Here is a 15,049-nt window from a genome sequence, read left to right on the forward strand (position 1 = left end):
GATGCCGGTGCAAAGTGGGTAAATTGCCTTGCAGCCCCGCATGGCAGTGAGACTGATAAATTCCTAAGTACCAAATTATTGAGTATGGTAAGGGTAATTTGGCAACTAATAGCAAGTTCAATACACCTTTCCAGAAATGGGGCGCTGAGTGTCCGAAATAGTGATGTCATAAGGGGAAACTAGGCCTTATGGTGGAGGGACAAAGGAGGTAGTCATGGTTGACCAACACACTTGAATGCCTTTAATGACCGACAAGGGGGAAAAAGTTAGTTCTGAACACATCCTAAGCGTCTTCCATTATCTCGCTGAAAGTATTGGGAGGAAAACCTGAATATCACCTGATACTCAGGGGCGAGAAAATAAAAGACCGCAAAGGGGGGGGGGTGGGGTGGGCAAAAGGATCCTCCGATCCCCACAGCCCAAAGTTCCAAAAGACAACGTAAGCTAATAAAATTGGGGCCGAGGCGACCAACATGGCACCCAACGGCCATACGCTCAATCCCCGTAGAATACGGGGCAAAAGCTTCTGCCCAGAGATCCTAGAAAGCGAAATACGAAGTGGTCTCTCCTTGGCCCGGGAGCTCAATTTATACTACGCTCGACAATAGAAGACGCTTATGGTGTGAACACATCCTAAGCGTCTTCCATTATCTCGCTGAAAGTATTGGGAGGAAAACCTGAATATCAACCTGATATGGATTCCCGAAAACATTCCATATCACCATTCCAGCTTTTTCCCCCAATACCCCATCACCCCATCACCCATCACCCCACAACACCCAAAACCATGAACAGCAAATGGATGTCCACAGGCAAAGCTCATGGTATCATGGGATGGCAGGAACGACAACTTACATAGACTGAAGAAGAAACTTTTATAATATCCGCTTTAATTACAGAAAATATAAACCTTCAACCCATTTGACAAGAGTTTATCAATTACAAACGCTACCTTAAAAGTGATACAATTATGGACACACTCGACAGAAATGGATTATCAGAACCAAGACCAATACATTAACAAAACGACACCTAGATTGCATGATTCAAAGTGTTAAATGTTGCATAGCGTTGGTAATCAGATTCAATCTTTCCCGACAAAGCTGGTGACGAAGCTAACCTCTGAGCCAACTGCGCCGGCTCTTTCAAAGAATCCTCACGACTGTAATAACTGCATGAAGATTCTTTGAACCAACCAACATGCCTCATAGTCTGGGAATTGGAGTCAGCCGCCCCGGACAACTTCAACGTTATGGCACAACCCGACCTGAGACTATGAGGTGTCTCCCCCTCGTAGATATTGAGCGTCGTCAAATACTCCAACAAGCGGGAATACATCACTGCATATGAGACACATTGATCTAATACCTTACCCGAGTCACTTACTAGCCTAAAGAGGTAACCTAGCGAAAGATCTACCCCAGCGCTTTTGGCCCAAGCTGAGTAGCGCTCCAGTGCGCTTACGGGGCATAGAGCCGCGTTATCACATCTCTTGATAACAAAGGTGTTACACCTCCCATCTCCTCTTATGACTTTCGTATATGTGTGCGAAACAGCCATGCCAGTGTTATCAGCAAGATATCTAACCGATTGACTAGGAGCGCCCGATAAATCGGAAACCCTGTCACCCGCAAAAAATTGTAACTTAAAGAACGCCTGGTCTCGAAACAAAACGAAACGCTGACGCAAAGTGATATCTGGCCTAGACAACTGGTTATCTATGTAAGAAGAGATTTTCTCCAATTTAGAGAGAAATAACGGCTTGGCCTGTTTTGGAACTATCTGGGCCTTAGCCTGCTCTTCCGAAATTTTCTTCAAGTACAGCTTTATGACATTTGATTTTGCGGGATTTCCGGTTTCCGATTTCGTACACCATTCCTTCCCCCTGCCTTCTTCCTCAAATATTTTTGATAATCTTTGAACAATGGTTATAAGAGTACCATGGGCTAATCTTGTCGGGCAAAGACATGTTGATAACGATTTGTCTCCCAAAAACAGACACTTTACATCATGAACTTTTGTTTTGCCATCCACATCCCTCCAAACCAAATACCGCCTTAGATGTTGAGGAGTACAAGACTGAATATTGACATGAAAAGGCAACAATGAGAAAAAATGCTCCAAACTAAGCTGCTCACTCGTTTTCCTTTTAACCATTTCGGAGTTCAAGTGTCGCTCATCCAAGATATCCAAACGATTGTTTATGCCCTGCAAATCGATGCCCGACAAAAGACGCCGCCGACTCGCCATCTGAAAAATTAATTACCCTTTTTAAAAGAAAGCCTATAGGCAATTAAAGGGTATTTTAAACCATCACCATCAAGCTTATATCCCAGCTTTGAAGGAATCTTAATAACTCTTTTTTGACCTTTTTGACCCAAGCATATCTTAGAGATAGAGTATGCACGGAGGATTGGCAAAGCAATGGAAGCCTCCGGCGTTAACAAAACAATCATAGTCAAAGCAGACACTGTTTGCTGAGCTAAGAACGACAAAAGAGATAATAACAAGATTATCTGGTGGAAAAACGTACGGGTTGCCCTCCTTTGCCACATTCTGAGCAAAAACATTGATGCCAGATGAAAATGGCGAAGGTGAAGGAGTAAAATGTCGCAGAGACAACCGATTATTATCCAACATGGCGTTGGAATCCAGCGCCATGAGATCAACAGAGTGCGGGCCAAATGCCTTTTGGACAATGGTCCAAACCTCGTCTGCGAGCGTAATGTCATCGGAACTTAGTGATCTAGATGGAGCATCTGCAGGGTTGAGCTTAGATGGCACATAGAAAAGCCTCAAATCTATACTATTTTGAAAGACGAATTGAAATATGAGCTTCAACAAATCATTCAAAGGAGAAGATTTTGAACCTTGGTTTTTCCATGCAAAGATGAGCGGCTTATTATCCGTCAAGATATCCACTCTTTTGCCAACCAAATCAGGCTGCATGGATTGCAACGATTTTAACAAAGCATCAGCTTCTTTTAAAATTATTGGCCGCTTATCATCCTTGTCCCAGAAATCAGAAAAGCTCAAACCCGCATGCTCACCCTCTGTGACCACCGCCCCGTATTTGAAAAGCGATGCATCTGTTGCGAGAACAATCTGCTTATGTGACTCCCGACGCCACTTCAAACAACCACCCCACGAATCTAAAAATCTCCAATGTTCTATTTCAGCGCGTAACTTGCCAGAAACTTGAACATCCCTACTATTTTTTAGGCCCATTGATATTGCCGCATTTACTTCTCTAGTGTAGAGAGCAGCTGCTGGAACTGCCAACAACATTGACACACATTTGCCTGAAAATCTTTGCAACGTTTTGATATTGATCTGCTGGCACGACAGGATATAATCACGCAAAGCCCCAAAGCTAACTTTCTTATAGTCCGGGAGAATATAAGCTAATCTAGCTGAATCAACCATAAACCCCAAATATTTGAGATACGTCCCAAAGTCGAGCTTACACTTGTGAATTGCAAATGTGTAACCCAATCTCGTTAATAGCTGCAACAAAGCATAAGTAATTACCTCTATTGGAAGATGCTTTACGCTAGAAGTAGAGAACACTGCCTCTACGGCTAATCTATCATCGAGATACTGAGCATTGCGAATGCCAAATGTGCGCAAATACGTTGTTGCAACCATCCCAACCATTTGATAGATATAAGCGGAAGACTTCCACCCGAACGGCAAAGATCTACAGCGGAAAACCCAACCCCCAAACTGTACGCCAAAGTAAGATGAACTGGAAGGGGACAGGAGAACATGATCATACCCGGATTTCTCATCCGTTGAGACCATTCTCGCATTTTCATCAACTAGCCTATAAACATGTTTAAGCGTTTCCAATTGAAACGGAGAATCCTTAATCCATAAATTTAAGTATCGGTTGTCTATGCAAAGCCGTGGTTTTGTAGGCTCGACAGTAAGCGGCATGATGATGGATGGTAATTGACACTCGCCCACCCGACCAACTAATTCCATTGCCCCCGTTTTAACACGCTGCTGAAGCTCCGAGGCTATAAACTCCCCAAACTGCTGACAACTGTTGGAATTCGGGTAGTATCGAGAAGGCGGGGTATCCGAGTCAAACGATTCACCTTTAAAGTTGCCCTTAAATGGCCTGAAAAAATCATCCACATTAACACCGTCTGTTAGCCATGATAATACTTGGCTAGAAACAGGACAAGTATCAGAAACATGGCCAATGACTTCCCGCCATTGATCTAAATTTTGATGAACTTGACCTGCTACAAAATGATCAGGGTTTCGTAGTGGCAGCTCGTTCAAATCAAAACATACACCGTCATTTATAACGCTTTCAAAATCCGGGCATTGGTGGGTGGAAAGCCGAGGTTCACGCCCATCCAGAGTTGTCCACTGCGGCGACAGATGCTTGGATGCTACTGCTCTCTGCGGATCAAACGGAATCTGGAATTCCCAATCCTGGATTTCGTAACCCAAAATGTCCATACCCTAAAACAAAGAGAGCAGTAGCTTTAAAAGTCGCAGCAGACAAATCCGACGGACGCGAAGCCCGGCCCCCCACCCACGTGAAGATGTAAATCTCCACTAGAGCAGAATGCTCCGGGAGGGGACCTACTTCGTTTTTGCCATCTTCGATGCCTCTTTCATTTTATCGCAATCACGATAAAAATGATCTGGTGAGTTACAAAAATAACATTGATAATTATTTGGAGCTTGTCCATCCTAGCCAACTCTCTGGGCTCATCAGGGCTACCATTGAACCGTGCGAACAGCGGCAGCAAACTTTTCCCCACCAGGGAATGCTTTTTCTTTAGGGTAGTCGGCTGAACCATCTGCAACACAAGAAATAATACATTACAAAACAAACCCCTGATATTTGAGCACTCAACAACCGCACTCTGCTATACTGGAGCCGCATATGGCTTGACACAAACTTTGACACGTTTATACCCCACGCGCCGATAGAGCATCCACGAACTATACTTCCATACATGGCACCCCCATGGGCAACAACTATGCAAGCCACACTGCACCCCCACCGGCCTGCCGATACCTACGGAACTACAATTTGAGCTTTACACAGCGTACCCCAACAGGCCCGTTGATACCAACGGACCAACAACTCAAGCTTACACATTGCACCCCTACGGGCTTGCTGGTACCCACGGACCAACAATTTAAGCTTTACACATTGCACCCCTACGGGCTTGTTGATACCCACGGACCAACAATTTAAGCTTTACACATTGCACCCCTACGGGCTTGTTGATACCCACGGACCAACAATTTAAGCAGAGACAAACAGAACATATAAAACATAGACATAAACGAGAAATACTGGAAAAGACGAACACCAAATCCAAGAGAAGCAAGATCCGAAAGCACAGAAGCATAGTAGAGGCCAGAGCACGTAGGCCACAAAGCGGAGACTACACAGTAGGCGTAGCCGAAATACGGACAAAGGAAATCGAGAGCACAAAAGCGGCAGAAATTCTACTTACACCGAAGAATACCAAAGGAATAAAGCCCGGTCCGAGTGCGACGAAAGCGAAATACGAAGTGGTCTCTCCTTGGCCAGGGAGCTCAATTTATACTACGCTCGACAATAGAAGACGCTTATGGTGCAATGCAAGCCACCACTTTCGGGAAGCATGTATAGGTGTTGGCAATTGTTGAATTTGGACTGTTCAAGGTTCCTCTGCTCTGTCAACAAGTGAGCACTGTGGCCTCTGGAACTTCATCCTCTTATTACAGTGTTCTGTTTGAAAGGGAGTGTAATTGTCAAAGAAAACACCTTTTCGAATATCAAAGCTTACCTTGATTATTGTAGTTGTGGCTGTTAAACTGAAATCAAAGAGGAATATTACGAAGTTGTAAATACTCTTCAATTCTTATCATTTTAACACCCTTCATGTGATTCCCAAGAGTTAACATTTTACTAATTTTAGATATTTGGGACTGTTATATAGTAACATAAGGAATTTCATTTGTCCCGAGGGACTATAGACTTTGATATAGAGAACACCATATTATGGTTGATATGCACATTATTGTATCATTCAAGACACCAAAGCAAATTATTACTTGTGATGTGGCTAATTGAAGTTACTCAGTCACCGGCGCAAATCAAGTTCCCGTCAATCGGGATATTTTGGAAGTTATTAAGGTTCCTGCAATCAGGCTGCTGTACATGGTTGTGACAGTGTCTAGAATGGTCATGACAAGTGTCCCTGATAGTCCTATGGCTGGTATAAAAATGTATCTGACCATCCTGACTGTTTGAGTAGCCTATTATTTGATAGCGGTGCAGGGACCAGTGTCATATACGACAATCAAGATGTACAGACCGGGGGAGCTGGCTGTACGTACCCATAAGTCTTTGCGGTAGTCTCGCGCGTACCGGATATAACCTATCAAGCTTTTCTCCTTCAGAGAAATACTGCGTTGCGCTCAACTGCCAATTATGCATTAGTCTGGTGGACACGAGGTTGGCCTTAAACTTGCTTGAAATCGAAAATTTGGACAACACACGTGTACTACAGCGCAAGCGGCAGCATTCTGACATATAGAAACATGTGGTCTGATTCTATTTTTACTTGTCATTTAGTGATCACGCGTCCAACCTCGTATGCAGGGTAATGTGGCTTTCTCATTGGTCGAACGTTAATTTTGTTCACAGCCTTATAAGGCACTTGAGCGCAACGCAGTATTTCTCTGAAGGAGAAAAGCTTGATGGGTTATATCCGGTACGCGCGAGACTACCGCAAAGACTTATGGGTACGTACAGCCAGTTCCCCCGGTCTGTACATCTTGATTGTAGTATTGTTCAAGGAGTCCATGACTGCCACATTGTGAAAATGCCTTTGTCATCTTTTTAGAGTGGGACAGGAGCTGATGCCGTCTTGACACAAACAATGACAGTGAACAAGATGAAGCTGGAGTGTAGCTCCATCAGAATGGAGGAGTACCAATGGATTGATGTCATAGTCCTTTCCCGGCCAACTGACTAGGGATAAGCTTTGTGGGATCCAGCCAACCGAACCATAACAACCAACGAATAGAATAAAGCGAAAAAATGCGTGTACTGTGATGACGACGATTTTACTGTAATAAAATAAAAGTTAAAATGTACAAAAACATAAATCACCCTTTTTCCATAAAAAACAACAATACATAAAGTCAACCTTAACATAAAAATCCCTCAATTTCTAATCAACCTAACCTGCAAAAAACCCTGGCCTAAAACCATGTGAACACCATTAACATCAACTATGACCCCAATGGTCAAATATGCAAAAGTTTAGAAAACTAAAGAACAGTACAGGCAGAACCACCTATTGTCAACACCTGAAAAATGACCCGAGGCAAGGGCCTAAAACATGTGCTGCAAAATGCACATGCATAACAATGCATACAAAATTACCAACCATAGGCCCTATATCTTTAACTTCCAAATTACAGAAAAATTATAACGATAATTAAAATGAAAAACTCACCAAACTTTGCTCCATTGGTTCACTATTAATCCCACAGATTACAAATCCTTAAAATCCAAAACATCCAAGAAGAAATTGGAAAAGAAAGGGAACAACATCCTTTCTAAACCTCCTCCACCATCTTCAAGTCCAAAAGAGGCCCACATAGAATGTAAGGGGCTACCTAGAGGCCCACAGAACCATAACCAATCAAAAATGTCAAAAGGGAGGCAAATTTAAAACGTCCAAACCAGAGCTGCCTCCTATCCTAAGATTTTGAAACTAAATTAAAACTGGGCTCTACATTCCCGCCCCCAATTGCCCGAGAGTCACCTAAAATAAACGAGGCAATTTAAAAACGGGTCCAACATTGTATAATCCAAGAAAGAAAATGTTCTGTATTTCCAGAAATAGCACTTCACTAAATGTCCTATTAAAGTGTTAACTACTCGTAGTATCATTATTTATCCAGACAGTCCACACCAAAACAACTTCAGCAAAAGATCAGTCTATTCAAACCAGATAGTCTAAAATAATCCAAAAAGGTCCCTAGCATATATCCTATGCTTTGTTGTCATTATAGTTCAGAAAATTGATGCACAAGACAATGTCCCAATTTACTTAGTCGTAAGTGTCCTTTTCTAGCAACAAGCACAACTTCGGGACTGGTCTTTCCAGAACACTTCCCGTTCTGGTCCTCACTCTGACCTTTCTCACAAATCCTCTGCGATCTGGGAACGTTTCCAAAACTTTGGCCAATGGCCATGAGTTCCTTGGTGAGGCTTCATCAGCAATAATGACTATATCATCAGTTTGCAAGTTTCGCCTAGGAAACAGCCATTTTTGCCTTTCCTGCAACTGTAGTAGGTACTCTTTTACCCACCAATGCCAAAACAAATAGGCGAGGTATTGAACCTGGCGCCACCTACGTTTAGCATAAATGTCATCCTTGTCGAATAAACCTGGAGGCAAGTTTGGTTTGCACTTAAGTAGCAACAAATGGTTAGGTGTCAGTGCTTCCAAATCCAAAGGGTCATCTGATGCCTTAGTTATAGGACAACCATTTAAAACTGCCTCAATCTCACAGAGCAGAGTACGTAATCCTTGCTCATTTAGTGTCTGTTCCTTCAATACAGATTTCATGACTTTCTTCACGCTTTTGATTTTCCTTTCATACACTCCACCATGATGACTTCCTGTGGGTGGTGAGAAAACCCAGTCAATATTTTGTCGCAACAATGTTCTGTGAATCCTGTCATGATCTAATCCCATAATGGCTTCTCTTAACTCCCTTTCTGAAGCTACAAGATTGGTGCCATTGTCACTTCTCATCCTAACTACTTGTCCGCGCCTGGCTATAAATCTTCGTATTGCGTTTATACAAGAGTCTGTGTCTAGTGTATCAGCTACCTCAATGTGCACGGCTCTTATGGCTAAACAGGTAAAAAGTACTCCATAGCGTTTGACTATCACTCGACCACGTTTCACCTCGATTGGTCCAAAATAATCAACACCACACCTGGTAAATGGCGGCTCATCTGGGATAAGACGATCCTCGGGTAAATCTGACATGAACTGTTCACCAAATTTAGCATTTTGTCGTCGACAAACAATGCACTTTCCGATGACATTCCTGACTGTAGAGTTAGCATTGATCACCCAAAACTTCCTCCTAAGTTGTGACAAAACATGATTCCTACCAGAGTGCAATAAGTCCTCATGAATTTGTCTGATGATCAACATAGTAACATGGTTATTTTTAGGCAAAATAACCGGATGCTTGCTTTCCTCAGGCATCACAGCCCTACTGAGACGACCTTCAACTCTCAGTAAATTGTCCTCACAGACAGGGTCAAGTCGAGACAGTTTACTCATCTTCTTGACTCGATACTCAGGTTCTTTAACAAGACAGTTTATTTCCTCCTGATAACACTGATATTGAACAAAACTCAGAATGGCTGATTCAGCACTCGAAAGATCATTCGCTGTTAGACATTCTGCCTGTTTCTCAGATTCAACCTTTTCAACCAGTCCTTTCTTGATCCTTACGCGTCGCCTCAACTCCTCTCGTACTTTCAGAATCCAACCAACTGACACCTTGAGTTTGTGCCAGGATGAATGATAGTTTATCAGCTTCTCCACAGTAGCTACACCATCTCTGATTCCTTTATTGCTGGTGTCACAATCTACCTTGATATCTGTCCTCATAGACTTTACTTCTGGATCAGCCTTATCCAAGGGTATGCTATCTGGCACATCAGGGTACGTAGGCCAATCCTCCTCCGGTGTGCACAAGAATTCTGGTCCTCTCAACCAGGTTTCATTTTTCATGAACTCCTCTGCTGACTGTCCTCTTGAGGTAACATCCGCAGAGTTAGATTTCGTGTCAATATAATGCCGTTGACACGGCAATGAACCATCATGTATGACTTGGATACGGTTAGCAACAAAAGTCTTGAATCGAGTGTTCTTATTCCTGATATATTTCAGAACAGATGTGCTGTCTGTCCAGAAATGAGACATTTCAAGAGGAATACCAAGCTCTCTTTTCAGCATTGTATCCACACGGACAGCTACAGTTGCAGCTTTTAATTCCATTCTAGGGATCGTCACTTCTTTAAGTGGTGCTACTCTAGATTTGCTGAAAATTAGCACACAATGAATCCTACCAGAAGCGTTGATTATTCTCAAGAAACTCACAACACCATAGCCAACTCCAGAAGCATCACTAAAATGACACAGCTGTGCCGATTTTATCTCACCAAAGTCCTTTGGTTTGATGCAACGGTCCACTTCAAAGTTGCTGATTTTTCCAAGATCTCCAAGCCAACTTTGCCACTCAAACAGCTTCTGCTCGGGTATCTCTTCATCCCATCCTAACTTGAGACGACAGAGGTCCTGCAAAATTATCTTTGCCTTCAGAATAATTGGAGACAGAAGTCCAAGAGGGTCATACAGTGAACTAGTCAAAGACAAGATTCCCCTTCTTGTAGCTGGTTTGCTTTTCTCAAGCAATTTTAAACCGAGGCTATCTGTTTCTGGATTCCATTGAACTCCTAAAGCCTTTTCTATTGGAAGCATATCATTCTGTAGGTCCAAGTCCTTCAAACCTTTAGCCCAGTCCTCCTCATCAATAGACTCCATGACTTCTCTACTATTGCTCACACACTAAGTGAGTCGAAAACCACCCTTTGAACAAAGTTCTCTGGTGTTGGCTATCAGAGGAATAGCTATTTCCCCTGATGAATAATTCCCAAGATAGTCATCTACATAAAAACAGTTCAGGATAGCATCAACAGCTTCCTTTGGAAAGTAATCCTGGTTGTCCTTTGCCGTCCTTCTCAAAGCGTAGTTTGCACAACTTGGACTTGAAGTTGCCCCAAACACATGCACAACCATTTGATACTCAATGATTGGTTTCTCCATGTCGCTGTCCTCCCACCATAAGAAACGAAGGAGACTGGCATCATCATCTGGTACACGTGCTTGATAAAACATAGACACAATGTCTGCCATTACTACTACCTCATCAGTTCGAAATTTCAGTAATGTTCCTACCAGCGAGTTGGTCAAGTTGGGTCCTTGCAGCAACTGGTCATTGAGCGAGATTCCTCCATATCTGGCTCCACAGTCGAAAACTACACTGAATTTCTTCTTAGTTGGGTGGTACACAGCGTGATGGGGCAAGTACCACACTCTGCCATCATTACGACCTAACTGCTCCTCAGGCACTTTACGAGCAAAACCTTTGGAAAATACATTGTTCATAAAGGCTGTATATTCAACTTGAAACTCATTGTCCCTGTGAAACCTTTTTCTCAGGAGACCCATCCTTTGCCCAGCTTGTTTTTTGTTGTCTGGCATAACAACAGTATCGTGTTTGAATGGTAAACCAATCACGTAGTGACCATTCTCGAACTTGCATGATTCAGACACCAATTTAAGAAATCTCTTGTCCTCCACTGAGTTTTCTTCCTTGTCATTGACTGTACTCTCATTAAAGTCAGTGTTGTAGTAGTTCCTTAACTGCTCATCCAAGGTTACCTTAGTGAAACTCACACTAACAGGTGTCGCAGAACTACACGTAGGATTATTACATCCTTTCAAGGGTCCATTGATAGACCAACCAAGCAATGTCTTGACTGCATAGGGTCCATCTCCTTCAGACTTAATCACGTCCCAGGGTTCCATAGCCTTAGGAACATCAGTACCAATCAACAAACCAATATCCGAGTCAATCGACGGAAGGCGAATCCTTTGAAGATAATACCACTTATCTAAGTCCTTTTGAGTTGGAATGTCCTCCTTGGATACAGGCAACATTTGACGAGTATAAACTACTGGCAACTTCACAAAAGTGTCACAATTCAAACCACAGATTTCAAGTCCTTTCACTGAAAACGTTTCAACTGGCTTTGAAACATCAGTCATTGTGTTGAGATTGATTTTTGTCCTCACTCCATTCAGATTTAGACCTTTCATCAACTCCTCAGTACAGAAAGATGCTGAGCTTCCTGAATCTAGAAATGCATAGGCGTTAACTTGTATGTCACTGTTAACAGCCTTCACAACAACAGGTACAATAGACATGGCACATTGCTTTTCCATACCAGCACAACCGCTATTGACACGAGGACTAATTCCTGAAGCAATACCTGTCCTATCTTCATCTTGGTTTCGATGCATAACAGTGGGGTGACTTTTCGAGCAGATATGACAAGTAAGCCTGTTACTACAAAACTTGCTATAATGTCCAGCTTTCTGAAGACAACCAAAACAGAGAGCTTTAGACTTGAGAAAGTCCAGTCTTTCTCCATGAGACTTCGATCGTAACTGGTTACAAGTCTCTAGCCTGTGATTACCACCACTGCAAAATTCACATCCTTGAATAGTCCCTTTAACAGAAGTGTCACTTGATTGTACCCTACCAGTAATATTACTAACTGATGTCAGCTTTACCTTGGACGTCTCCTCAGACTGGGCGTCCGTTACCGATGTAGCATAAGTACCCTTCGATTTCTTGCCAGTGCCTTTGTTTCCTGCCCTTTTCTTACTCTGATTCTGACCACTGGATGAACTAGGTTTATCTGAAATGTTACCAAAAACTGGTTCATTGAGAATCCTGGATTCCTTATTGACAAATTTGACAAAGTCATTGAATTTCACACGCCTGCCATTAGTTCCATCTGTGATTTCAAAAGCATGTTTCCTCCATGCTGACTTTAGCTTATAGGGCAATTTGCTCACCAATTCCCTGATATTGGTAGGATGATCCAATTCATTGAATTCCATGTCAGACAATGTGTTCTGACATCCTTGCAGAAACAGTGAGTATTTCTTTAAAGCATCAGCATCCTCTGAAGAAACCGCTGGCCAACTCAAAGCTTTCTCAACGAAAGATGTAGCTATCTTGTAGTCACTACCAAAGTTCTCCTTTAACAAGTCCATAGACTTCCTGTAACCAACAGCGGGAGCCAAACAAAGACAACTATGCACCAAATCTCTGGCCTCACCACCAGTATATTTATTGTTCGAGATAATAAATGCGATATTTGCAACTATCTGTTTTGCCCTCAATACCATGCTCAAATGCTCTGACAAATAGCTTGTACTCCAAGGGATCACCAGAAAACACAGATATTTTACGAGATGGAAGTGACGACTTTAATGTCTGTTTCACAAGAGTCTGGGTATCGCCCCATATCGATTCACACCGAGCCGGCTCAACAGTCGGTTCAGTCGGCCTACCCATCGCACCACTCTCCTCATCGTGACAGTACTTTTATGCTTCAATGTTTCGGCATATGATTTGTGTGGTTTGTTATCGGCATTTGCTTTTAATTCTCTCGTGTCATGTGAACACTTTTCCACCATCTCTTGCATCTGAATCATTTTGTGTTCTAAACTATAGAATCTCTCAGCCAACGATATATTGTTCAGTTCCTCAGGTGGGGATCGTGGAATTTCCGCAAGCCTAGTTGCCGAAATCACGATTCTCGGCATTTTATTCACTTTGTCAAGCTTTCTCAGTGCGGCAATGATATCACTAGTACAATGTATGCCAATACAGGATCATCAATAATTGGTAGGCCAGTATCTTCCTCCTGTGGGGCGGTATCTAGCTGTATCAGAAGACCCTGCATCGTTCTCGGCGCGTTCTGGTTCCCCGATTCGACGTGCTTGTCATTATGATCTCCCTCTCTTCGTGTCATTTTCAGGTCAGGGCTTCCTAATCCCTCCTGTGGGGAACGCTGATTTCCTTTACACTTTCCACCAGCTTGTCTCGGTGTTTCTGTGGTCCCGGAAAAGTGATCGGTTATTGTTTTCGAAGCCATTAGAGCGGAACGGAATTCCGGCTATGGTGACTACTGTTGTTCTTTCGGTGTCACATACACACACGTATACGCATACAATGTACATGTATGTAAGTCCTGTTCACACTCAGTGAAAAAACTTCCCTCACTATTTCTTCAAAGAAGTAGGAATGGAACCTCCTTCAAAAGAATAACACCTAGACCTCACTTTTCTATAATGTACGACGTATGTCTCCTCATCATCTAGTCAATAGGAGACAAGGTGTTTCCAAGATAAACAGCTTTTTATCAAAGCAGGCTAATCGAAACAACCGCCGTGGCAGCCATCTTGTATCTGTATATACCTCATAGTCCTTCTTCCTAATTGCATCTCCATATTACAGTCGTTGATTATAAGTGGAATTAGATTGTTTTGAGTCCTATACGGTAGACCCGTAATTTTCCTAACCCGCTTCCTCCACGCTCTACATACATTTTCAATAGAATGAGATGTTGTGTCCACACTGGGGATATAGAAAAATTCCACGATGATATAATATCGGCATGCGTTAGGGCAGGTGATGAAACCATACCTTTTAGTAATAAGAGTACCTTTCGCGGTAGAGCAGGTTGGGACGAAGAAATCAGTGAGCAAAAGTGACGGGCTCAGTTTTGGCATGAGTTATGGAAGGAAAATGGGAGACCAAGAAATGGTTACGTCGCAGACATACGTCGCCACACTAGGGCACATTATCATTTAGCAGTAAAACGGGTGAAAAGAATCAAGATAAGGTAGCTGCAGAAAAATTGGCAAATACTAGCGGTATTAAAGAGTAGTAAGGAATTCTGGACAGATGTAAAGAAAATAAAAGGTACAGGTCGTGTGACACCTAATACTATGGACGGTGTTGAGGGGAGTGAGGCGATATGTCAAGTTTTTGCAAATAAATTCAGTAGGTTATACAACTCAGTTCCGTATGAAGTTGATGAAATGCATGAGTGGAAAATGAGTCTAAATGATAGTATTTTACAAAATTGCTGTGTTGGTCAATGCCAAAATGATGATCGAGTTAATGTGCATGAAGTTATTCAGGGGGTTAAACAGCTTAAAGCGGGAAAGAAAGACAGTATTTCAGACATTAGATCTGATCATTTTATAAATGGTGGTCCTAAACTTTATACGTATATATCGTTTCTGCTTAGTTCGATGATCTCACATGGTTACTGTCCTACCAATTTTACAAGGTCTAAGGTAATACCGATACCTAAAAATAATAGGAAGTCTTTATG

At 42.5% G+C, this 15,049-nt stretch overlaps 3 protein-coding genes and 1 long non-coding RNA gene across 4 annotated transcripts in view; all 4 read right to left on the reverse strand.

The window, feature by feature from the left end:
* The window catches only part of LOC135492809 (uncharacterized), an 81,260-nt gene extending 73,612 nt beyond the window's left edge, over positions 1 to 7,648 (reverse strand). The window contains exons 1-2 of the long non-coding RNA XR_010448124.1: positions 7,488 to 7,648; positions 5,808 to 5,835 (exon numbers count right to left, since the gene is read on the reverse strand). This is a non-coding gene — a long non-coding RNA (uncharacterized LOC135492809). The remainder of the gene's footprint in view (positions 1 to 5,807; positions 5,836 to 7,487) is intronic.
* On the reverse strand, positions 425 to 5,541 carry LOC135492435 (uncharacterized). Its single transcript, XM_064778924.1, has 3 exons — positions 5,493 to 5,541; positions 4,306 to 4,823; positions 425 to 2,250 (listed from the first exon to the last, which is right to left on the reverse strand). Exons 2-3 carry the CDS (start codon positions 4,474 to 4,476, stop codon positions 1,033 to 1,035), a joined length of 1,389 nt encoding a protein of 462 aa, XP_064634994.1. The 5' UTR covers positions 4,477 to 4,823; positions 5,493 to 5,541; the 3' UTR covers positions 425 to 1,032.
* Positions 7,649 to 8,087: 439 nt separating the features above from the next.
* On the reverse strand, positions 8,088 to 10,610 carry LOC135492608 (uncharacterized). The gene has a single exon (XM_064779160.1). The coding sequence runs from the start codon at positions 10,608 to 10,610 to the stop codon at positions 8,088 to 8,090; it is 2,523 nt and encodes an 840-aa protein (XP_064635230.1).
* Positions 10,611 to 10,634: 24 nt separating this feature from the next.
* On the reverse strand, positions 10,635 to 13,049 carry LOC135492610 (uncharacterized). Its single transcript, XM_064779163.1, has one exon. The coding sequence runs from the start codon at positions 13,047 to 13,049 to the stop codon at positions 10,635 to 10,637; it is 2,415 nt and encodes an 804-aa protein (XP_064635233.1).
* Positions 13,050 to 15,049: the final 2,000 nt, after the last annotated feature.

Source organism: Lineus longissimus, chromosome 8 (genome assembly GCF_910592395.1).
Source record: "Lineus longissimus chromosome 8, tnLinLong1.2, whole genome shotgun sequence".
Classification (NCBI taxonomy): domain Eukaryota; kingdom Metazoa; phylum Nemertea; class Pilidiophora; order Heteronemertea; family Lineidae; genus Lineus; species Lineus longissimus.

Coding starts and splice junctions, on each gene's coding strand:
- LOC135492608 (XM_064779160.1), bottom strand. CDS start 10,610: ATGGAGTCTATTGATGAGGAGGACTGGGCTAAAGGTTTGAAGGACTTG.
- LOC135492610 (XM_064779163.1), bottom strand. CDS start 13,049: ATGGTATTGAGGGCAAAACAGATAGTTGCAAATATCGCATTTATTATC.
- LOC135492435 (XM_064778924.1), bottom strand. CDS start 4,476: ATGGACATTTTGGGTTACGAAATCCAGGATTGGGAATTCCAGATTCCG. Junction 2,251..4,305: donor AAAGCGTTATAAATGACGGT/GTATGTTTTGAT, acceptor TTAATTTTTCAG/ATGGCGAGTCGGCGGCGTCT.